We start from the raw sequence: 24,461 nt of genomic DNA on the forward strand, positions 1-24,461 counted from the left end.
ATAACACTGATCTGTTCTATGTCCTATACATAGAACAGATCAGTATTAGCAATCATGGTATTGCTATGAATAGTCCCCTATGGGGACTATTCAAGTGTAAAAAAAAATGTAAAAAAAATTGAAAAGTGAAAGTAAAAAAAAAAGTGAAAAATCCCCTCCCCCAATAAAAAAGTAAAACGTCCGTTTTTTCCTATTTTACTCCCAAAAAGCGTAAAAAAAATTTTTATACACATATTTGGTATTCGCCGCGTGCGTAAATGTCCGAACTATTAAAATAAAATGTTAATGATCCCGTACGGTGAACGGTGTGAACAAAAAAAAAAAAAGGCCAAAATTCCTACTTTTTTAATACATTTTATTTAAAAAAAATTATAAAAAATGTATTAAAAGTTTTTTATATGCAAATGTGGTATCAAAAAAAGTACAGATCATGGCGCAAAAAATTAGCCCCCATACCGCCGCTTATACGGAAAAATAAAAAAGTTATAGGTCATCAAAATAAAGGGATTATAAACGTACTAATTTGGTTAAAAAGTTTGTGATTTTTTTTAAGCGCAACAATAATAAAAAAGTATGTCATAATGGGTATCATTTTAATCGTATTGACCCTCAAAATAAAGAACACACATAATTTTTACCATAAATTGTACGGTGTAAAAAAGAAAGCTTCCAAAATTAGCAAAATTGCGTTTTTCGTTTTAATTTCCCCACAAAAATACTGTTTTTTGGTTGCGTTATACATTTTATGATATAATGAGTTATGTCATTACAAAGGACAACTGGTCGCTCAAAAAACAAGCCCTCATACTAGTCTGTGGATGAAAATATAAAAGAGTTATGATTTTTAGAAGGCGAGGAGGAAAAAATGAAAACGTAAAAATTTAATTGTCTGAGTCCTTAAGGCCAAAATGGGCTGAGTCCTTAAGGGGTTAATGTAATGGCTAAATATTTTGTTATGTTTAATGTTGTCACTGTGTATATATATTCACCACAAAGAAATTTTTTTTATATTGTTTGAAAATCCTGGCTTAGAAATCAATTTAGACTACACGATTCGTCAAAAGGCACAAAGAGTGGATTTTGACTTTCCTACCAAAGTAAATGGGAATGGAATTTTTCCACTTCGAAGTTGAAACTTACCCGGACTTGGCGTTGTTCGAATTCAGCACCCTGGGCATTTTCATCATGATTCTAAAAGGAAAGACAATACGGCATTGTTAAATCACCAACACTACTTTAGTTAATTTGGTGTTATAGTCTTATATCAAGTAATATGACTTATTATTAGGAAATATTATTCCACTTTAATGAAGTAATGGCAAACAACATATTGTAAAAAACTATAAAGGATAGTAGAGCACTCACAAGTGTTGCTACAAAAAGGGTAATGAAAATTACTGCTAAAAATTGTCAATAAAAATAAATAAGAAATGATCCCCTGGAGCACCTCCTAACCTATATCATTATAAAATAATTAACCACACAAATGTCTAAGATTTAAGCATTATAAAGTACAATTATCACATAAAATATTTTTTTAAATGGGCACTGTCAGCCTGCAGCAACACTTCTGTAACAAAGAGTTTTACCAAACATGTGCCTCCAGCTGTTGCAATACTACAACTCCAAGCATGCCTGGACAGTCAAAGGATGTCTGGGGATGCTGGGAGTTGTAGTTTTACAAAAAGCCGTAGGCACACAGCTAAAGGCAATACTGGTGCAATAAAAATAATTATCCGAACACTGCACCTCCAACTATTCCAAAAATACAAGTCCTAGCATTACAGGACTGACAAAGGATGATACACATGAATGAGAGAGGAACAGAAATGTATGCATAAAAACACTGTAATTTTAGCACTAAACCTTTGCACTAATTTAGGAAGATGTAAGTTATACACTCACCATAACTCACCATATTGTCTTTTGGTGGTAGAGTACAGGCAATCTCCAATAATCATTGTGTGTGTGTGTGTGTACAGAAAAAATCCAGAGAGGAAAGGGTTACAGAGCAGGGCTACCAGGCTTGCTCCCAAGAGCAGTAAGTCAGCAGAGTGAGAGAGGGGGAGAAATCATCACAGTGCAGGCAAGAGAAGGACACGCCCCCTCCCTTTTGGAAGATGGAAAATACATTAAGCAGCTGTAATATGCTTTCTTTTTGTGAAATATTGGTGATAGATAAATACAAATGATATGCATATGATCAGGATTAGATCCTGAGTAACATATAACACGCTTTAACGCACTTTAAACAATTACAATATAAGGAAAGTAAGAAAGAAATAAAATATTTATATTTTTTTATTATAATTTTTTTATGTACCGTATTTATCGGGGTATACCACGCACCGGCCTATAACACGCACCCTCATTTTACCAAGGATATTTGGGTAAAAAAAGTTTTTTACCCAAATATCCATGCTAAAATGAGGGTGCGCGTGTGTACCCCGATACACCCCCAGGAAAGGCAGGGGGAGAGAGGCCGTCGCTGCCCGCTTCTCTCCGCCTGCCTTTCCTGGGGTCTAGAGCCCTGCTGCCGGCCCTTCTCTCCCCCTGGCTATCGGTGCCCCTGCCCGTTCTGTCCCCCTGACTATCGGTACCGGCGTCCCATTGCCGGCGCCGATAGCCTGCGTCGTCCCCTGCGTCGTTGCTATGCACGGCGCGGCGCACTGACGTCATGCGCCACGCCGTGCAGCGCATAGCAACGACGAAGGGGACGCACGCCGGAGGCCTGCAGCAGCGCGGACCCGACCCAGGTAATTATGCCACCGGGGATGGGGGGAGGCAACGGGGCAGCGGCGCCGGCAATGGGTGCCGCTGCCCCTTCTCTCCCCCTGGCTATCGGCGCCGGCACCGATAGTCAGGGGGACAGAACAGGCAGCGGCGCCGATAGCCAGGGGGTGACAAGGGCCGGCAGCAGGGCTCTAGACCCCAGGGAAGGCAGGGGGAGAGAAACGGGCAGCGACGGCCTCTCTCCCCCTGCCTTTCCTGGGGCGGTATCGGCGTATAACACGCACATAGACTTTAGGCTAAAAATTTTAGCCTAAAAAGTGCGTGTTATACGCCGATAAATACGGTATTTATTTTCCTACCTGGTGTATTTGTGGCACCATATTATTGCAGTACTTGCACTTTATAATGCTTAATGTAAATTAAATTTTTTGTGGTTACTTATTTCAATGTTTTTATGTAGTTTTGTTAGAAGTGCTTAGTTGTATAGGGGATCATGTCTTATTTAAACCTACATACCATGCATTCAGTGCAAGTAAAATACTTTGTGCTACATAGCTACTATTAATTCTCAAGATACTTTTTACTCCATGGCAGAGAGAAGAGATCAACCTGCTAATTTTCCAGTCAATATGATTGGATTTATTAGTATTTAATATATTCTCACCAAAGTGAAGCCCATAAATAGACTGCCGCCTTCTACCAATCAGGTTAATATTCGGTAAATAAATATATAGAAATAATATTGCTTTTAAAGGGGTTTTCTGGTTAAAGATTATTCATGGTCTATGCACAGGATGGGCCATCAATAATTGAGTAGCCAACATTCTTGCCGAAAGTAAACAATGCAATAGAGCTGGTATCTTCGGCTCTGTACTAATTTATAGTGTTGGGGCTGGGTTAGTGCAGTGCAGTCCCCATTCACTTCAATGCCACAGCGTTTTCTTGTGTCAGTATCAGCACAAGCAGCTGTCTGCTCAGTCAATCATTGGCAGCAGTGGTGTTCTACATTAGTTAGTGAATTTTCAATAATGGCCTATTCTTAGAATCAGCAGAATGATGACCCCCACAGCACTTGTGGGAGCAATTCCATACAATAGTGGCACATCCGAAAATAAGGCTGTGCCTGGTCCTGCAGCTCAACCCTGTTCATTTCATTGTAGCTTAGCTGCAGTAGCAGCCATAGATTCATGTATAGAGTAAAGAGTACCCCCTTTCATCCTGTTGACTGCTGGTATTGGACCCATGTAATCATACATTGGTAAACTATCCAAAGAATAGTTCCTTAATCAAATTTCTTGAAAACCCAAATATATGGATAGATATATGACAGAATAAAATTTGACTTTAAAAGGAATTTGTTATCCATGTCACCTAAAACTTCATATCAATCTATCTATCTAAAACAAAATACAGAAACAACTTCAGCACTCCAACATGATAACATTGTTTTTTTAAAGGCAAACTGTCATGAGCTTTACCTGCACTAATCTGTTGGTACAATCTTGTAGTGCAGGTGACACTGATGATAATGATACTTACTTGTCCCCGACCCATAGTCCTGATGACCTGTTATCTTCCTCGTTTGGTAAGCAGGCTTGGTGCACAGGACAAGCATCAGGAGCACCCTGATGTCAGCTGCCGCTTCTTAGCTTGGTCCGGCAGCAAGCAGGCTTGGGGAAGCAGCATCAGCGACGTAAACATGCTCTTGAAGCTCCATCTGTAACAAGCCTGCTGCCCGAACGAGAAAGATAACAGGCCAACGGAACTACGGATTAAAGACCGGTAAATATCATTATCATCAGTGTCACCAGCACTACCAGCCTGTACAACAGAATAGTGCAGGTTTGGTATGGGGGTGTGATGCAAAGGGCAGATGATATTACCCTAGGGGCAGATGGCATTAACCCCTTGTATTCGTGGTGCAAGGGCATGGTTTATCCTTGATACCAACCGAAGGTATATCATTAGATCCTGGGCTAGGCACGGGGCCCATAATGACTCCGATGCCAAGTTACTGATAACGGTAGCTTTACTGAGGGTTGACAGATGGCAAAGTCTGTACAGTTCAGCCAGGGCCCACGGAGGTGACCAGTGACTCAGAGACCTTAAAAGGGTTCTCCGGTGCTTAGACATCATATCCCCTATCCAAAGGATAGGGGATAAAATGCCTGATCGCGGGAGTCCCGCCGCTGCGGACCCCCGTGATCCTGCACGCGGCACCCCGTTTGTAATCAGTCCCCGGAGTGTGTTCGCTCCAGGTCTGATTACTGTCGATCACAGGGCCGGTGGCGTGTGATGTCACGCCTCCGCCCCCGTGTCACCTCACGCTCCGCTCCTCAATGCAAGTCTATGGGAGGGGGCGTGACAGCTATGTGCCCTGTGGTCACCGCTAATCAGACCCAGAGCGAACATGCTTCGGGGACTGATTACAAACAGGGTGCCGCATGCAAGATCACGGGGGTCCCCAGCGGCGGGACTCCCACAATCAAGCATCTTATCCCCTATCCTTTGGATAGGGGATAAGATGTATAAGCACCGGAGAACCCCTTTAAGGGCTTGTTGGGACTTGTTGTAGATGGGGTCAATTTACTGCAGGCCACATTGACTTAACAAATGATGACTGTGACTGACTTGACTTGACTGATGACTGACAATACTGAGACTGTGGCTTACTAGTAGCTGCTCTTGACTGCAGACTGGACTTGAGGCCTCCTATGACTCTGGACACTCTCTAGGACTCAAATTGACCTCCTCAAAGAACTTTAAGGAAAAGCGAGAGCGCTAGCTCCACCCAGGGCTTATATGGGAGAGACTAGCAGGGAGCCCAAAGGTCACCCCTGGGATCACCTGGTCACTGGTACCTCCTGGGTAACAATCACATGACAAGTCACATGGTGAAGTCTTAAAGTGACAACATTTTCTGAACACATTACATGGTATAACACATTATAAACATATTAACATGGGGTGACATATGCAAGGGGGGCCCAGGGGACACTGTAGGGAGGCTGCCTGACAGGGCCGTAAGAGTATGAGGTTACACCTCCCGTACTGGGCCACCACAAATTCCCCCTCTTGAATACAGCCGTCCTCGGTGCCCAGTCCCGGAGGGTGGATGACTAACAGTGGCCACTGAGGCCTAGTGACAGTTCCTGGGGCATATTGGTATAAAATGTTCTTCACCAGTCTTGATAGTTAATAACAACAGGGGATGAGTCCATGTAGCACTTTAGAAATGTCCATACATGCTCCTTTGGGAAATAAATTGGTAAACATGTGGGATTTATAACACTTGTAACTGCATTGGTAACATACCTTAGACACTGAAACACATAACGGATTGGGCTGCCGGAGGCTATTTACCCAATGCCTTAGCTACTGGGGCCCTTCAGTACTAAAACACTTCTCCCCAGAACTCTATACAAGTTTTATACAACACACCATTGTTTCCTCTATATACAGCATTTCTGTCTCTCTATGTGCTTTACATAAATTGCAGGGAAACCCTCTGGCCAGGAGAGCACCCTGTACACGGGGACAGGAAAAATGTTAGGTACATATAAACAGTTCGACAATATGGACTGTCAATGGACACGTTAGATACAGTCCTGACTAGACATTTTGACTAACTCATATATACATTATATAGACTGACTAAATTAGTTGAACTATGTGTGATACCGTTTTTACTCCCTATATCTAGTGGGAAGCTGTCCTTAAGTAGACCTTTGGGATCTATGCAACACCACCTCGGGGAAATCTGGAACTCTTGCATCTTCTGGAGCTCTTGGAACTTCCGAGGCCGCAGCTGGTTCATCCTCAGCAAACTCAGGAGTTGGTATTAGCACAGGACTTTTAGGGCCAAGAGTCGCTGGCATCTGCACTGGAGAGGCTGGAGACAGAGTAGGTTCTCTAGAGACTGGTGTATAAACCGGAACCAATGGTGACAAGACTGGGACTGGTGTAGAGACTAGAGTAGGTTGAACCAGCCCCGGTGCTGGTGAGACACAGAAGATCGCAGGCTGGGTTGGAGATCTGTCTCCCAGATAGAGTCTAACTTGTGGGTTAGACTCTAAACTTCTGCATCCAGACTTTATCACCCAATTGGAGGGGTTTGGCAGAGGCATATCGGTTATAATCCTCCTGTTGTCTCTGTTGAGTCTCGCCCATGTTCTTGCTGACAATTTCTTTGGTCTCTTGGATTCTTCTCTGGGGGTCAGAGACCCACTCCAGGGAGGCTTGCGGAGAGTTGTTGAACGGGGCTTAAAGCCCAAATGTTCGGTCTTTAGGCAGCTGCCCATGTCGCCCCATCATCAAGTAGAAAGGGGTGTATCCCATAGAACAATAGACTGTGTTATTATAAATCTCCAATAGTTTGGGCAGCAGTCGGGGCCACTCCTGTCTTGATACAGAGGCTGCTCGCAACATGTGGATAAACACTTAATTGATGTGCTCACAGAGCCCGTTGCCCTGGGGGTGGTATGCACTACTCCAGAATCTCTTGCAGGCATGGAATTGACACAGCTCCTGAAAGAGTTGGGCCTCCAAAGCCATTCATTGGTCCATCAGGACAGACTCCGGACACCCAAGGATTTGCACCCAATTGGAGTAGAACATCTGGGCCGCTGTCTTGGCTGTGAGGTCTTTAACTCCTTAATAATGCAGGATGTATATTTACGTCCTGCGCTGGCTCCCACGATATAACGCGGGGTAACGCGGTGACCCTGCGTCCATATCGGTTCAGTCCCGGCGGCCATCAATGGCCGGGACCTGCGGCTAATACTGGACATCACTAAACGTGGTGATGCCCGGTATTAACCCTTCAGACATGGCAATCAAAGTGGACCACCGCGTCTAAAGTGAAACCGAAAGCATCCTGGCAGCTCAGTCGGGCTGTTCGGGACCGCCTGCGTGTCCGATCGCTGACTGACTGCTCCGTGCCTGAGATCCAGGCAGGAGCAGTTGAGCGGCGATAACACCGATCAATGCCATGTTAATGCATGGCAGTGATCAGTGTAGGAAATCAGTGTGTGCAATGTTATAGCCCCTTATGGGGGCTACAACATTGGGGAAAAAAAAGGGGAGAAAAAGTGTTAATAGATGTGATTTAACCCCTTCCCTAATAAAAGTCAGACTCACCCCCCTTTTCCTATAAAAAACAAAAAACTATGTAAATAAAAATAAATATAATCATATGTGGTATCGCCGCATGCGTAAATGTCCAAACTATAAAAATATATTGTTAATTAAACCACATGGTCAATGGCGTACACGCAAAAAAATTCCAAAGTCCAAAATAGGGTATTTTTGGTCACTTTTTATACCATTAAAAAATGAATAAAAAGCAATCAAAAAGTCAGATGAAAACAAAAATGGTACCGATAAAAACTTCAGATCACGGCACAAAAATTTAGCCCTATACACCCCCATATGCAGAAAAATAAAAAAAGTTATAGGGGTCAGAAGAGGACATTTTTAAATGTATAAATTTTCCTGTATGTAGTTATGATTTTTTTCCACAAGTACGACAAAATCAAACCTATATAAGTAGGATATCATTTTAACCGTGTGGACCTACAGAATTATGATAAGGTGTCATTTTTACAAAAAAATGCACTGCGTAGAAATGCCCTTAAGGGGTTAACGGGTACAAGGACAACCCATTAAGTAGTGATCCACCATGGTGAGAGCATAAGTGTACCCAGACCAGGAAGGAGACATCTTAACATGGTCTAGCACGACCAACTGGTTAAGGCTTTCACTCTGGATGAAATGGAGGGGTGCTCTTGCGCACGTTCTTGGTGATGTTACAGACAGCACATTCACTGCACCATTTCTCAGTGTCGCTCCGCATTTCGATCCAATAGAATCTTCACCTGACGGTAGCTTCGGTCTTGTGGACTCCAAAGTGTCCCGACTGATCATGGCATGCGTTGAGGACCATCGCCGCATCTCTTAACCCCTTAAGGACCCAGCCATTTTACACCTCAGGACCCGGCCATTTTTTGCAATTCTGACCACTGTCACTTTAAACATTAATAACTCTGGAATGCTTTTAGTTATCATTCTGATTCCGAGATAGTTTTTTCGTGACATATTCTACTTTAACATAGTGGTAAAATTTTGTGGTATCTTGCATCCTTTCTTGGTGAAAAATCCCAAAATTTAATGAAAAATTTGAAATTTTTGCATTTTTCTAACTTTGAAGCTCTCTGCTTGTAAGGAAAATGGATATTCCAAATAATTTTTTTTTATATTCACATATACAATATGTCTATTTTATGTTTGCATCATAAAATTTACGTGTTTTTACTTTTGGAAGACACCAGAGGGCTTCAAAGTTCAGCAGCAATTTTCCAATTTTTCACAAAATTTCCAAACTCACAATTTTTCATGGACCAGTTCAGGTTTGAAGTGGATTTGAAGGGTCTTCATATTAGAAATACCCCACAAATGACCCCATTATAAAAACTGCACCCCCCAAAGTATTCAAAATGACATTCAGTCCGCGTTTTAACCCTTTAGGTGTTTCACAGGAATAACAGCAAACTGAAGGAGAAAATTCACAATCTCCATTTTTTACACTCGCATGTTCTTGTAGACCCAATTTTTGAATTTTTACAAGGGGAAAAAGGAGAAAATGTATACTTATATTTGTAGCCCAATTTTTCTCGAGTAAGCACATACCTTATATGTCTATGTAAAGTGTTCGGCGGGCGCAGTATAGGGCTCAGAAGCGAAGGAGCGACAAGGGGATTTTGGAGAGTACGTTTTGTTTGAAATGGTTTTGGGGGGGCATGTTGCATTTAGGAAGCCCCTATGGTGCTAGAACAGCAAAAATCCCCCACATGGCATACCATTTTGGAAACTAGACCCCTTGAGGTACGTAACAAGGAATAAAGTGAGCCTTAATACCCCACAGGAGTTTCACGACTTTTGCATATGTAAAAAAATAAAAATAAAATTTCACTAAAATGTGTGTTTCCCCCCAAATTTCACATTTTTGCAAGGGTTAATAGCAGAAAATACCCCCCAAACATTGTAACCCCATCTCTTCTGAGTATGAAGGTACCCCATAAGTTGACCTGAGGTGTACTATGGGTGAACTACAATGCTCAGAAGAGAAGGAGTCATTTTTGGCTTTTTGAGATCAAATTTTGCTCGGGGGCATGTCGCATTTAGGAAGCCCCTATGGTGCCAGGACAGCAAAAAAAAACACATGGCATACCATTTTGGAAACTAGACCCCTTGAGGAATGTAACAAGGAATTAAGTGAGCCTTAATACCCCACAGGGGTTTCACGACTTTTGGATACGTAAAAAAAAAAAAAAAAGCACTAAAAGGTGTGTTTCCCCCCAAATTTCACATTTTTGCAAGGGTTAATAGCAGAAAATACCCCCCAAAATTTGTAACCACATCTCTTCTGAGTATGGAGGTACCCCATAAGTTGACCTGAAGTGCACTACGGGCGAACTACAATGCTCAGAAGAGAAGGAGTCATATTTGGCTTTTTGAGAGCAAATTTTGCTCGGGGGGCATGTCGCATTTAGGAAGCCCATATGGTGCTAGGACAGCAAAATAACCCCCACATGGCATACCATTTTGGAAACTAGACCCCTTGAGGAACGTAACAAGGGGTACAGTGAGCATTTACCCCCCACTGGTGTCTGTCATATCTTTGGAACAGTGGGCTGTACAACATTTTTAATTTGCACAGCCCACTCTTCCAAAGATCTGTCAGACACCTGTGGAGTGTAAATTCTCACTGCACCCCTCATTACATTCCGTGAGGGGTGTAGTTTCCGAAATGGGGTCACATGTGGGGTTTTGGTTTTTTTGCGTTTGTCAAAACCGCTGTAACAATCAGCCACCCCTGTGCAAATCACCTCAAATGTACATGGCGCACTCTCCCTTCTGGGCCTTGTTGTGCGCCCCCAGAACACTTTACGCCTACATATGTGGTATCTCCGTACTCGGGAGAAATTGCATTACAAATTTTGGGTTGCTTTTTTCCCCTTTACCTCTTGTCAAAATGAAAAGTATAGGGCAACACCAGCATGTTAGTGTAAAAAGTTTATTTTTTTACACTAACATGCTGGTGTAGACCCCAACTTCACCTTTTCATAAGGGGTGAAAGGAGAAAAAGACCCCCAAGATTTTTTAGTCAATTTCTCCCGAGTACGGCGATACCCCATATGTGGCCCTAAACTGTTGCCTTGAAATACGACAGGGCTCCGAAGTGAGAGAGCGCCATGTGCATTTGAGGCCTGAATTAGGGATTTGCATAGGGGTGGACATAGGGGAATTCTACGCCAGTGATTCCCAAACAGGGTGCCTCCAGCTGTTGCAAAACTCCCAGCATGCCTGGACAGTCAACGGCTGTTTTTTACTTTTTATTTTATTTTTTGTTAGTGTAGTGTAGTGTTTTTAGGGTACAGTCACACGGGCGGGGGATTACAGCGAGTTTGAGCTGCCATGCAAAATTTGCTGCATTGCAAACTTGCAGCCCGATACTCACTGTAAGCCCCCTGCCCATGTGAATGTATCCTGTACATTCACAGGGGGGGGGACCTCCAGCTGTTGCAAAACTACTACTCCCAGCATGCCTGAGAATGTTTGGGAGTTGTGGTTTTGCAACAGCTGGAGGCACACGGGTTGGGAAACACTGAGTTAGGAAACAATGTTTCCCAACCAGTGTGCCTCCAGCTGTTGCAAAACCACAACTCCCAAACATTCTCAGGCATGCTGGGAGTAGTAATTCGGCAACATCTTTAGAGCCAGATGTTGCCGAACTACAACTCCCAGCATGCTTGGAGTTAAAGTTTTGCAACATCTGGAGGACTACAGTTTGCAGACCACTAATACAGTGGTTCCCAATCTGTGCCCTTCCAGATGTTGCAAAACTAGAACTCCCAGTATGCCAAAACTGTCCAGGCATGCTGGGAGTTGTAGTTCTGCAACATCTGAAGGGCCAGATGTTACAGAACTACAACTCCCAGCATGCCTGGACAGTAAGGGCATGCTGAGGATGTGTAGTTTTGCAACATCTGGAAGGACACAGTGGTCCAAAAACTGTGGACCTCCAGATGTTGCAAAACTGCAACTCCCAGCATGCCCAGACGCCAAGGGCTGTCTGGGCATGCTGGGAGTTGTAGTTTACAGGGTCCTATTACAGCAATGCATGTCGCTTTTCGGCGACGTGCATTGCTGTAAAGGGCCCGACCGCGGCTGAAGATCTACTCACCTGTCGCCGCCGCCGCCGTCTTCACGCTGGGATCCGGGTCTTCAGGGACGAGGTAAGTACCGGGGCCGGTCCCCAGAACTCCCCCGTCCCCCGCCGCGTCTTCCGGTCTTCCTCCCGTCCTCTCCGGACTTCAAGGGGCCGGGCAGGATGGGAGGAAGTAACCGCCCCCCCTCCTGCGATTGGTCGGTTAACTAACCGTCAGATCGCAGGGAATAGGAGGAGGTGGCAGGCTTGCCACCTCGCTCCTATGCTTTAGCATGGTCCTGGCTGTCTGTGACAGCCGGGATCATGCGAAATTACCGGGCGGTCGGGTCCCAGAGACCTGATCAGCCCGGTATCGCCGCAGATCGCAAGGGCGATTTCCCTACATGGCCCCCCTCGGCGTTTGCCCTGGATGCCTGATGAAGCATTTCAGCAGGCATTCGGTTCCGATCTCTGCCCGGCGAGCGGCAGAGACCGGAAAACGCCAGGACGTACGGGGACGTCCTGGGTCCTTAAAGCCCAGGGTGCGGGGACGTCCCCGTACTTCCTGGGTCCTTAAGAGGTTAAGGGAACAAGAATCTGATGAAGTCTATCACCAGAAACCGGATCCAAAGAATTTCGATACAACAGTTCTTTGTGCACAAACAGTAGTTTCCTCTGTCGCCACAGACGATTCAGCTCGTAGTCACACTGGGCCCGGCGTAGACTGGTTGGTACCTTTTACGCCAGAAGGTAGTCCAACAGATCTCCCATGACTCGACTTTAGTCCTGAAGAGTTTTCCAGGGGGATAGGTCTTCTTTAACCTTTTTCGACCTGGGTTCACCGTCCATGAGCGCGGTCACAACATTCTGGTTCATGAACCGTTGGTAGAATGGGGGCATCTCCACGTCTTCCCACATGTCTTTGACAGGGGGTTCTTCACCGGGGGTCATCCTAGACAGTACGTCGGCATTGACATTCGACTTGACGCTTCTATACTTGATGGTGAAACTGTAATTAGCTAATCTTGAAGCCCAACACTGCTCAATGGCACCCAACTTGGCAGTGTTCAGGTGGGCCAACGTGTTATTATCCATGTAGACAGTAAATGGCGAGGCAACCAAATAGTCTTTGAACTTTTTGGTCATGGCCCACACCAGGAAGTTCCAACTTGAAGGAGCTGTAATTTGCATTGTTCTTCTCTGCTCCTCCCAGGTTACGACTGGCATAGGCAATTACTCGCTCTTGCGGTTCCTGGACTTGGGACAGGACAGCTCCCAGACCTTCAAAACTGGCATCAGTATACAGCCGGAATGGCTGACTGTAGTCTGGATACCCCAAGACGTCAGCAGACGTTTGAGAGTTTGAAACACCATATTTTGCTATTCAGCCCATTCAACAGGTAGTCTTCCATTGTAGTTCTCCTTCGCCGTACCCCGTAAGAGAGCTATGAGGGGTTCTGCAATCTGGCAAAGTGGGGATTGAAATGGCGGTAGTAGCCGGCAAACCCCAGGAAGCTCCTGACATCTTTCACTGTGCGCGGGGTTGGCCAGTTCTTGATAACTTCCACCTTTTCAGGATAAGGCTGGACTCCCTCTGACAACATGAAGTAGTGGACCTGAGGTTTGAGCAAGTGACACTTTGATGATTTTATCTTCAGCCCATGCTTGATCAGGACTTGGAAGATGTCTGACAGGTGGCTAAGGTGTTCCCGATAGGACTTGAAATACACAATGACATCGTCCAGGTACAATAGGACACTTTGAAAATTCAGATGGCTCAGTCATCTTTTCATCAGAGGCTGGAACGTAGCAGGGGCATTGCACAGCCCAATCGACATACTTTGAAACTCAAACAGTCACGAAGGTGGTCTTCTCCCAATCCTCCACAGCCATGGGCACTTGCCAATATCCACTGGTTAAGTCCATGGTGGAGAAGTAAGCAGCAGACCCGAGGGTGGTGAGTGACTCCTCGATCCTTGGCAATGGATAAGTGTCTTTATGTGTGACATTGTTCAATTTCCTGTAGTTGACACAGAAGTGGATGGTTCCATCCTTTTTCTTGACTAGGACAAGTGGCGCCGCCCAGGGGCTCTGACTTTTCTGGATTACGTCTGCCTCTTTCATCTTGGCCAGCATCTTCTTGACAGTCTGATACATGCCGGGCATGACCAGACGGTGTCTTTCCTTCATAGGTGGGCTGTCACCTGTGAGGATTCGGTGCTGGATCACTGAAGCCTGTGGGGTGCTTGCTGAAAGCCTCATGGTACCTCTTGGCAACACAACTGCTTGTGTGATGATGCAGATCCGGCCCCTCTGATGCACAGTCACTGGCTTTTACCTTTGGATAGGGGATAAGATGTCTAAGCACCAGAGAACCCCTTTAACTTTGATGTATAGATCGAATTCTGTATACGCTTGGATTCTGCACATGCACTTTGTTATTTTATGTAAATTTTGACACTGATTGATGCATTAATTTAGTGATGTCACTTGTAGCTATTTAACCCCTTAAGGACCCGGGCTTTTTCCATTTTTTCATTTTCAATTTTTCCTCCTTAACTTTAAAAAATCATAACTCTTAAAAATTTTCACCTAAAATGATATATAATGGCTTAATTTTTGCGTCACTAATTCTACTTTGTAATGACATTAGTCATTTTACCCAAAAATCTACGGTGAAACGGGAAAAAAAATCAATGTGCGACAAAATTGATGAAAGAACACTATTTTGTAAGTTTTGGGGCTTCTGTTTTTACACAGTACATTTTTTGTCAAAAATGATACCTTATCTTTATTCTGTAGGTCCATACGGTTAAAAAATCATGAATACATGCAGGAAAATTTATACGTTTAAAATGATCATCTTTTGACCCCTATAACTTTTTTTATTTTTCTGTGTTCAGGGCGCTTTGAGGACTCATTTTTTGCGCCGTCATCTGAAGTTTTTAGCGGTACCATTTTTGTTCTGATCAGACTTTTTGATCACTTTTTATTTACTTTTTTGTGGTATAAAAAGTGATCAAAAATGCGCTATTTTGGACTTTGGAATTTTTTTGCGCATACGCCATTGAGCGAGCGGTTTAAAAAGTGGTACATTTTTATAATTCGGACATTTCTGCACGCGGCGATACCACATATGTTTATTTTTATTATTATTTACATAATGTTTTTTTTATTTTTGGAAATGCCGGGTGATTCAAACTTTTATTAGGGGAAGGGATAATTGAAAGGGTTAATGATTTTTTTACACTTTTCTTATGCAATATTATAGCTCCTATAGGGGGCTATAACATTGCATTAACTGATCTTTTACACTGATTGATCCATCTCCATAGGAATGGATCAATCAGTGTTTTCGGCGATTGAATGCTCAAGCCTGGATTTCAGGCTTGAAGCATTCATTCGGCGATCGGACAGCACAGGAGAAGGTAAGAAGACCTCCTCCTGTGCTACAGCTGTTCGGGATGCCGCGATTATACCGCGGCGATCCCGAACAGCTCCCTGAGCTAACCGACACATTTTACGTTCATTTTCAGCTTTGAGCGCGCGACTAAAGGGTTAATAGCGCGCGGCACAGCGATCAGTGCCGCGCGCTATTAGAGGCGGGTCCCGGCTTCACTATGACGCCGGGCTCGCCGCGATATGATGAGGGGTCACCGTGTGACCCCGCATTATATCGCAGGACCGGGACCCAGGACGTACTCATACGTCCTGGGTCCTTAAGAGGTTAAGAGCCAGTGTTTGTTCATTGTATCATGCATGAAGATGGTGGTGTGAGACTACCGAAACGTTGCACTTTTTTGTATACCTTGCTAAAGATGGAATAAATAGCACCTTTGTGCACTGAGGACACTTTTTTGTGTGCTGCGGTTTTTTCTACTATAGATGGATACAGTAGATAGATATAACAGCAAAGTGTATAGCAGCACTACTCAGTCCAGTATGTAAAAGCGGGTGCCAGCGTCCCAAACCCGATCACGGTTTCCACAAATAGTCAAACAATGGTGCAGCACACCAAGGGTTAGTGAAAAAATAATGTGCAATTTATTCAGCCCATGTCAAGCTGCTTGACATGGGCTGACTAAGTTGCATGTTATTTTTTCACTAACCCTTGGAGTGCTGCGCCATTGTTTGACTAGATAGATAGAAATAGAGTGATAGGTACAGAAAGAAAGAGATAGATAAATAAATAGTGAGAGATAGACAGTAAAATTATATCTACACTGTATAAATGAAGACAACATCAAAGAACAAACAAAGCAGGCAGATGTTTGTCGTTCAGCGCATATCCTGACATGTTCAATGATTTATCTTGCATGTATTTAATCAATTACAGCTTAGTTGTATAGCAAACAATTTAGTTGTTTAACTTCACGCTGTATTACAGAAGTCCTAAAACTATTCCATGATCTGGCTCCCTCCACCGACAGTTTATTTATCTAATCCAGCCATTTCTTAAGTAGTCCTCTTCTTCATTAAGTACAGCAAACAATTTCAGTCAAAGAGGAGCCGGGCGCGCATACTTCACAGTCTTAGCTAAACTTTCATAATTGTGCTAATTTGGGTTATTTAGTGACGCTAATATAAAAGGTTCACACTGCGGTCTTTTCAAACAAACAGATCTACACACGCACATCCCAGCACCAGCATGAACCGGCGTAGAGGCCAGAGTGCCAACTATGGTCATTTGAAATGTATACAAAATTTATTGGTTCAAGTGCCAAGAAAAACATTCTAATCAGTCAGTTTCCTCTCATTAAATGTTAATTAGTTTGACATAAGCTTCCTGCAGAGGAAAGTACTGGGTACTTACACATCATTAAGAAAGAGATGAATTGTAGTAGCGCAAAGAACAAAAAAAAAAAAGATAGACACAGGAGAAAAAAAATGCAGCTTTTATTTTTGTAAGACCTACCCTTTCTGCCTGGAAGCTCTTCCTGAGCAAGCTTCAGAAGAAACTGAAATACAAATAGGATTATAATGGATTACCTCATGTGCTCATGCCTGTCTTCCCAGAGCAAATAAAACAATTGTTCAGAACAATTAAATAATTCCCTCACCATTTTGTATAGATTGGATCATTTCCAGTATATCGTGGTGGGCCTCTTATAACCTCAAAGCCATCATATTAACCTCTGGTGAGCACCACACCCGCAGCGCTCCGCTGCACAATAGGTCACTGACGCTGAAGCAATTACCAGACCCACAAGTGTGTTTGAGTAATGCAGAATCACATATAAAGCTATTTTACTCTATGCGGCTACTGCAGTTGTCTGCTTAATTAAATACAGCGATATACAAACAATACCTAATAGAAAACCGCGCTCTGGAATAAAGCCGTAATTTATTCCTCCTTCTGGGGCTAACAATTGACAAAAGTACCAAAAGAACTCATTTAGAGGCATTGTTACTTAGTTTCAAATTATTTATCAAGGGTCAGATTCTGGGAGGATGCTGAATTAGTTGTGTTGATAAAGTTACATGACATTAAATGAAATTTATTTTGGTGCCCATCCTCTTAGATGGGAGACATGTATTAGTAGGGCCTTGCTCTAGTGTTCTGACATGTTGGCAGCACTAACAAGTATTAATTCCATTTGTATTATGCTATAAAAGGCCACAAAAGATGATTGGGCTATTTAAAGGGAACCTGCCATGTTGAGATTGCAGTCCAGTCTGCAGGCGTAATGTTATATAGTAGGATAATCTGAGCAAATTGATATACGATTGTGTGGAAAAAATTTCAGAATAACTTGTCATTATTCTAGGTGCATTAGCCATGTGGGCGGTCCTACAAAGTGATTTGTACACAGATAGATGTCAATCACTGCGGAGGACTTCCTACATAACTACTTAGCCATGAGCAGAGACTTACATGAATAAATGCCATGGTATCCTATAACTTTTCCCATTAAACTATATATCAATCTGCTCAACTCATCCTGCTCTATAACATGATGCCTGCACATTAGACTTCGTTTTAAAGTGACAGGTTCCTTTTAATTAGGATCTGTTAGTTCTTCACATGTTTACTTTGGGAAGTTCTTACATTTCCCATTTGGTCCATATTTTCTTACAACTAACATTACATTATGCCATTTCTCTGACAGAGTCAGAATACAAAGAACATGTGAGGAGCCTAAGTTACCTGGAGAATAAACATGTTAGGCTCTGTTCCCACTTGTTTTCAGCTTGCTTTTTGATGGCAAGAATAATAGTAATCTATACCTATATGAGACCAACATATTCCTCAGTTCTCTATAGTAGTGAATGCCCTGCTTACCGTAGTTTAAAGTCTATGGGACATTAAGGGTGAAACAAAAGGTAAGAGTGCTTGTTTTGTGCAGTAGTTCCAGCTAATCTGTATACAAAATAGGGTACAGGATCTAAAGGTGCAATAGCCAGTCTACTAGTCCTGTGGCCACCAACCTAGTCTAATACAACAGTTTTTTTTTTTTTTTTAGGTTATTCCATTAGAATAGAAAAGGAAAAAATGTATTCCTGGCTTTATAGTGTGCTTGAGGACTGGGTTGGGGACCTCTGCACTAGTCCATTTTTGTGTATGCACAGATATGAAGTGCGTTATGGGGCAATAGGCATGGGGGAAGTGTTCAATGAAAGGAAGAAGTTATATCTTTTCATGTGACAACACGGAATAAATGACCCACTGCTACAATGTAAAGTAGTGAGTGCACAGCCTGTATAACAGTGTATAATGTTGTGTCCCCTCAAAATAACTCAACACACAGACATTAATATCTAATCATTACTCCAAACAATAAAGAGAGATAAGACAACACATCAGCCCAGAAGTTATTAATTTGAGGACGCATCTAAATGAGGTGAACAGAATCTGCATTATGGGCCCAACATCAATGACAATCATTGAAAGAAAGATGGTGCATATGGTATAACCTCATAGGGGGTTAAATAGGACTGATGGATTAAACTGTAACTGTATACTTTTGTTATTAGCTTTTGAGAAAACCATAATGTGTTGCGCCATGGCTTCCTCCCAGTCCTCTACAATAAGAGAGGGAATTAGGGTAGCCCACATGATCTGACCCAGTAAGGGAACAGCATCAATCGTGACTGATAGATGGCCGTACTGGGAGGATATCAAATCTTGGGGACCCTGAAAGTAAAAAAACACCAATGAGCGGAAAGGAGGAAATAAAAGTATCTGTACTAGCATTTGCAAAAATTTAAAGAACTGCTTATTTTGTATGTAGCTGCACAAAGGAAAGACACACATTTTGGTTATACCACATTTTGGTCAATGACTGAGAATGATGAATACAGACCTGGAGGAAGGGTCATCACCCACTTACAGATTGAAGAGAGAACTATTATCCCACAAAGGCATTTCAGCTATGACATGGGAGAATCCATACACTCTTCATGACCCATTTGATGGAAACTGCTTCAGAAGCTCCTAACTGTGTCTCCGACGCAGATGAGAACAAAGCCCGCTTCAAAGAAACAGTACTAACCACTGAGTTACTAGAACTTCAGTCCCAAAAATGAAATAAATAAATGAATGAATAAATACTTCAATATTGTTCTGCCTTCTGTTCTTCTCTGTTCACACTCTTGGTGTTGGGAAAGTAAATTCTACAAGGTCAGTTTAGAATGAGGCAGTAATAGGGGGAAGGGCAGGCAAAATGAATGCTGTTGAAACACTTAACCTTTGCCAGATTTCACAACTAGCTATGACATTACAACTTTGCTAAAATTACAAATGGAACCCCCTAATCCTTTGAGGTTGAGGGAAACAGATTTGGTATCTGCTCCTTTTCGCACACATCTGTCCCTCTTTATAGAATTTCCTTCTCTTAATGCATGGCGAAGTTTGACTCAGACACTAATAGCCGTGTTTATCCAAGGAAAATGTCAGTTTGTTTTTTCTTCATTGAGTTAAATGATTCCTGACCTTTATCCCACTTATAGATGCTTGTTAATGGCGAATAAGAACACACCGCTGAAGTAAAACAAACAGAAGCATTTATTATATATTACTGTACGTTACAAAATAGGAAATGGAACAAGACAGGAAGATGAAGTACATAGGAAATTGGACACAATATAAAATGACATACAATATTAGGAAGTGGGATCAGGTTACAAGTATATAGGATTCTTTCAGATAAATAATTCAAAGGAGAGTCATATTAGAAAAAAAAAAAAACGGGCAACTCTGCCAGACACCGTGCCTGTAATTAAGAGCTACGTCATCGGGAAACCAGTGTGATAATCCTATTCATTACCAGAGGGGCCAGTGCAGCCTACTGCTCCTGCCGCTGTCCTCAGCACGGTACACTCGCCTCCAACAACAGAAGTCACTCATTATACTTTACTTTGCAGTAGTTATTATTTTAAGTAGATTATTCTGAGAGAATTTCAGGTTGTTTATTTCCTAGCAACACACAGACGCTAAGTGTTACTAAGGTACTGAAACATATAAATGCAGATAGATAGAAAGAGAAGATAGATTTCTATTGTTGCCACTTACAAAAGTAACATGATGTAGCACCGTAATGCACAAGATAGTCAAAGTCACTTGCAATTGCAGGCTGAGTCTTTATGACTGGGTATGGAGATAACTTTGATCCCAGCCTTATAACTTCTTTGAAGGGGTACTCTAGTGGAAGAATTTTGGTGCCAAAAATTTCAACAGATATGTATATTTCTTCTATTAAAAAATCTTAATCCTTCCAGTATTTATCAGCTGCTATATGTTCCAGAGGAAGTTGTATAGTTCTTTTCTGTCTGACCACAGTGTTCTCTGCTGATACCTCTGTCCATGTTGGGAACTGTCCAGAGCAGGAGCAAATCCCCATAGCAAACCTCCCCTGCTCTGGACAGTTCCTGACATGGACAGAGGTGTCAGCAGAGAGTCTGTGGTCAGACAGAAAAGAACTATACAACTTTCTCTGGTGATAAGTACTGGAAGGATTAAGATGTTTTAATAGAAGTAATTTACAAATCTGTTTAACTTTTTTGGCACTAGTTGATTTAAAAAAAATTAGTTTTCCACTGGAGTACCCTTTAATGCCAAAGTCAATGCTGACCATAGAGAAAAGAAGCTTCTGCACTCCATCACCTACTGACTGTGTTGCAGAAAGATGATAGGTTGTAATGGCAGCCAGGGGCAATAGCTGGGTAAATATATCTCCAGTGCTTAGGGCTCAGTTTTTTTCATACATAAACTGTTCACATCTAATGCCATATGGGATCCAAATATGCTAAATATTCTAATAAAAAGTTCAGAGGGGGGTGACAACCCCCTACAAGGTGCATTTTTCTATCACGATTCTGGACATAAATCTGGAGGAAAGTACAAAAAGTTATACTGCACTGAAACTTCCCAAGAGCACAGTGGCTTTCATAGGTATTAAATGGAAAAAGTTTGGAACTACAAGGACTGTTCCTAAAGCTGACCACCCCACCAGACTACAGTAAGTAATCGGGGGAGAAGGGCCTTGGTAAAAAATAAATAAATAAAAAAAAGAATAAGGTTACCAAGAACCCAAAAGTCATTCTTGCTGAGCTCCAAAGACCCTGTGTGCAGAAGCACTTCCAGAAGGTCAACCATCACTGCAGCAATTGTCTCCTTAGTAAAAGACAGAAAGCCCACCTGGAGTTTAAAAAAAGCACCTACGGGACTCATACAGAAGCAAGATTCTCTGTTCTGTTAAAGCCAGGATTGGCCTTTTTGGCCTCAATTCTATGCACCATGTCTATAGGAAAACAGACAGCAACATGCTGTGGGGGTGTTGTTCAGGGACTGGGACAGGAAGATAGGAAGACCTTTCTACAAGACAATGACCCTAAGCACACAGCCAAGACAAAACAGAAGTGGCTTAGGGAGAAGCATCTCTGGAGAGACTTGGAAATGACTTACACTGACGGTTCCCATCCAACCTCCCAAATCTTGAGAGGATCTGCAGAAAAGAATGGCAGAATTCCTCTAAATTCAGATGTGCAAACCTTGTGGCAGAGATGACTGCTGGCTGTAATCGCTGCCAAAGGTGCTTCAAGTATTGTGTAAAGAGTCTCAATTCTCTGTTAGTGCAATAATTTTCTTTTCAATTAATTAGTAAAGATTTCTAACATTGTTTTTTCACTTTGTCATTATGGGACATTGAGTCCAACTTTTTATTTTATTAAACTTTTTTTTTTTTTTTTTACCATAAGGCTCAAGAGTTTCCAAATGCATTGTATGTGTGATGATGCCATACAATTTATGTGTGTGGTAGTAATTGAAAATGCAGAGAAGACCTTGAACCTTAAAGGGGTAGTCCACTGGAAAACATTTTCTTTTAAATCAACTGGTGCCAGAAAGATAAACAGATTTATAAATTACCTTTATTAAAAAATCCGAAGCATTCCAGTACTTATCAGCTGCTGTATACTACAGAAGAAGTTCTTTTATTTTTGTATTTCCTTTCTGACTGACCACAGTGCTCTCTGCTGACACATCTGTCCATGTCAGGAACTGTCCAGAGCAGGATAGGTTTGCTATGGGGATTTGCTCCTACTCTGGACAGTTCCTAAAATTGGCAGAGGTGTCAGCAGAGAGTACTGTGGTCAGGCAGAAAGGAAATTCAAAAAGAAAAGAACTTCCTCTGTAGTATACAGCAGCTGATAAGTACTGGGGATTGGGATTTTTTTTAATAGAAGTAAATTACAAATCTGTTTAATTTTCTGGTGCCGTTTGATTTAAAAGAAAATGTTTTCCAATGGAGTACCCCTTTAAATGCTAAGTCTACAAAAAAAGATCCTTTTCTAACAGCATACTTTTATTAGCATCGAGCAAAGATTCTCATTCTTATTGACTACTTGTTGAAGTAGAGAGCTGTGAAGATAATCGACTAAAGCGAGTTACACCTGAAACAACCTGGTAAGATTTCCTGCAATCGCTATTGGCGAGATTTATCAAAACCCGTACAGAGGAAAAGTCGACCAGTTGCCAATCAGATTGCTTCTTACAAATTAAAGAAGGGATCTGATTGGTTGATATACGGTAGATAACTGGTCAACTTTTCCTCTACACAGGTTTTGATAAATCTACCCATATGGTTTCTTAGATGGGTTTATATTGTCTAAGGGACAATTTTCTGCAGGGTCGGCATGTTGCATGCAGCTGAGAACACGAGAGACCATGGGCCATCAAAACATTAGCAGTGTGTGGTAGAAATTTGGCTAGATGTGCAGAATTTTGTTTTTTATTTTACACTACTCAACCCCTTGTAAAAAAAAAATATATATATGTATATATATGTTATATACACTTTATAATACAAGCTGCTTTAGAAATATTGACTTGTATTGTAGCTTTCCATGTAAATCTTATTTATAATTTCTCACCATAAATGCATTGATGTTACATTTAATGAAGAGTAATTAAATGTATCAGATCAGCAAGTGATCTCTATGACTACTCTGCAGTCAATTAGTCATCCTATATGTAAGAGGTATAGGGTTTGCTTTCTTTAAAAATTAAATGACCTATGGCTCTCCCTAGTCTATTTGTTATAATTAGCATACTGTCTTTTAAAGAGGACAGTGTGTTTTCTGTTCATTAACAGTAATACTACCTTGGCATACAATCAGTCCCCATGATCTAAAAGCACCGAGGACGCCAAATTATCCTCTCAACTAGGACAAAATCAATTAACACCACTAGGGATGTCATTATTGTCACATTAAGTCACCTGATATTCTCAAGAGAAAACAAAGTGATTTCTGGAATTTGTAATGCTAGAATCCTCGAGCCAGACTCAGAGAGTTAAACAGAATCATGGTGCCACTATATTACAAGATGGAATTTAGAAAATATTTTTAAAATAGATATAGTGCGCTGGAGTTAGAACATTTGCCGGTTATTGATTGTTTTATGCATTATGTCACTAGGCCTGGAGTCAATGAAAATGGAAACTGTTCAGTAACAGCAAAAACAAATTATATCTCTAAGTTTTAGCAGCATCTCCTGCTGTTATTTCTTACCAAATCATCTTGGGACTGGATAGAACAATGGAAATGTTTCTTGCATCTGCCCCAGGTACTGTGACTGAGTTGTTTCTGACTTATAAAACAACATGCAATAGCACAGTCTGTTCAGTAAAGTGAATGTACATGCAGTGAGATAGGAATGAAAAAATTAGCAATAGTTTCTTTTACCCAATCGTAGAAATATCAGTTGTTACCTAGTTTTCCTGCATTTTGAACCATTATAAAGGACTTAGTCATAAACGTTTCAAAGCCATCATGGCCCTAATGTCTAAAGGAACCCAATGGCCTATTAGCCATAGTAGTGCTCTCAGATGACATGTATGAGCTATGTTTGAAGATTTTGCAGAAGGGCCCAAGAGCTTTAAGTTGGCCCTTTTAATCAAGAAAGTGATGCTCTGTGTTATGGATTGAATGAAATGGAAGGAATCAGAGAAACCTCTGATTCTGTCCCTTTAATCCCTTAGATGCTGCTGTCAATAGCTATTGTGACATCTAACCAGTTCTC

General features: G+C 42.0%; 1 protein-coding gene across 2 annotated transcripts in view; it reads right to left on the bottom strand.

Annotated features, from left to right (window-relative positions):
- LOC130360632 (uncharacterized) overlaps window positions 1-24,461 on the bottom strand; it is a 189,671-nt gene that overhangs the window by 35,599 nt on the left and 129,611 nt on the right. For both annotated transcript variants that reach the window (XM_056563178.1, XM_056563179.1), the window contains 2 exons: window positions 16,857-16,899; window positions 1,141-1,191 (listed from right to left, as the gene is read on the bottom strand). In XM_056563178.1, coding sequence (XP_056419153.1) covers window positions 1,141-1,191; window positions 16,857-16,899 — 94 coding nt within the window. The remainder of the gene's footprint in view (window positions 1-1,140; window positions 1,192-16,856; window positions 16,900-24,461) is intronic.

Source organism: Hyla sarda, chromosome 3 (assembly GCF_029499605.1).
Source record: "Hyla sarda isolate aHylSar1 chromosome 3, aHylSar1.hap1, whole genome shotgun sequence".
Classification (NCBI taxonomy): Eukaryota; Metazoa; Chordata; class Amphibia; order Anura; family Hylidae; genus Hyla; species Hyla sarda.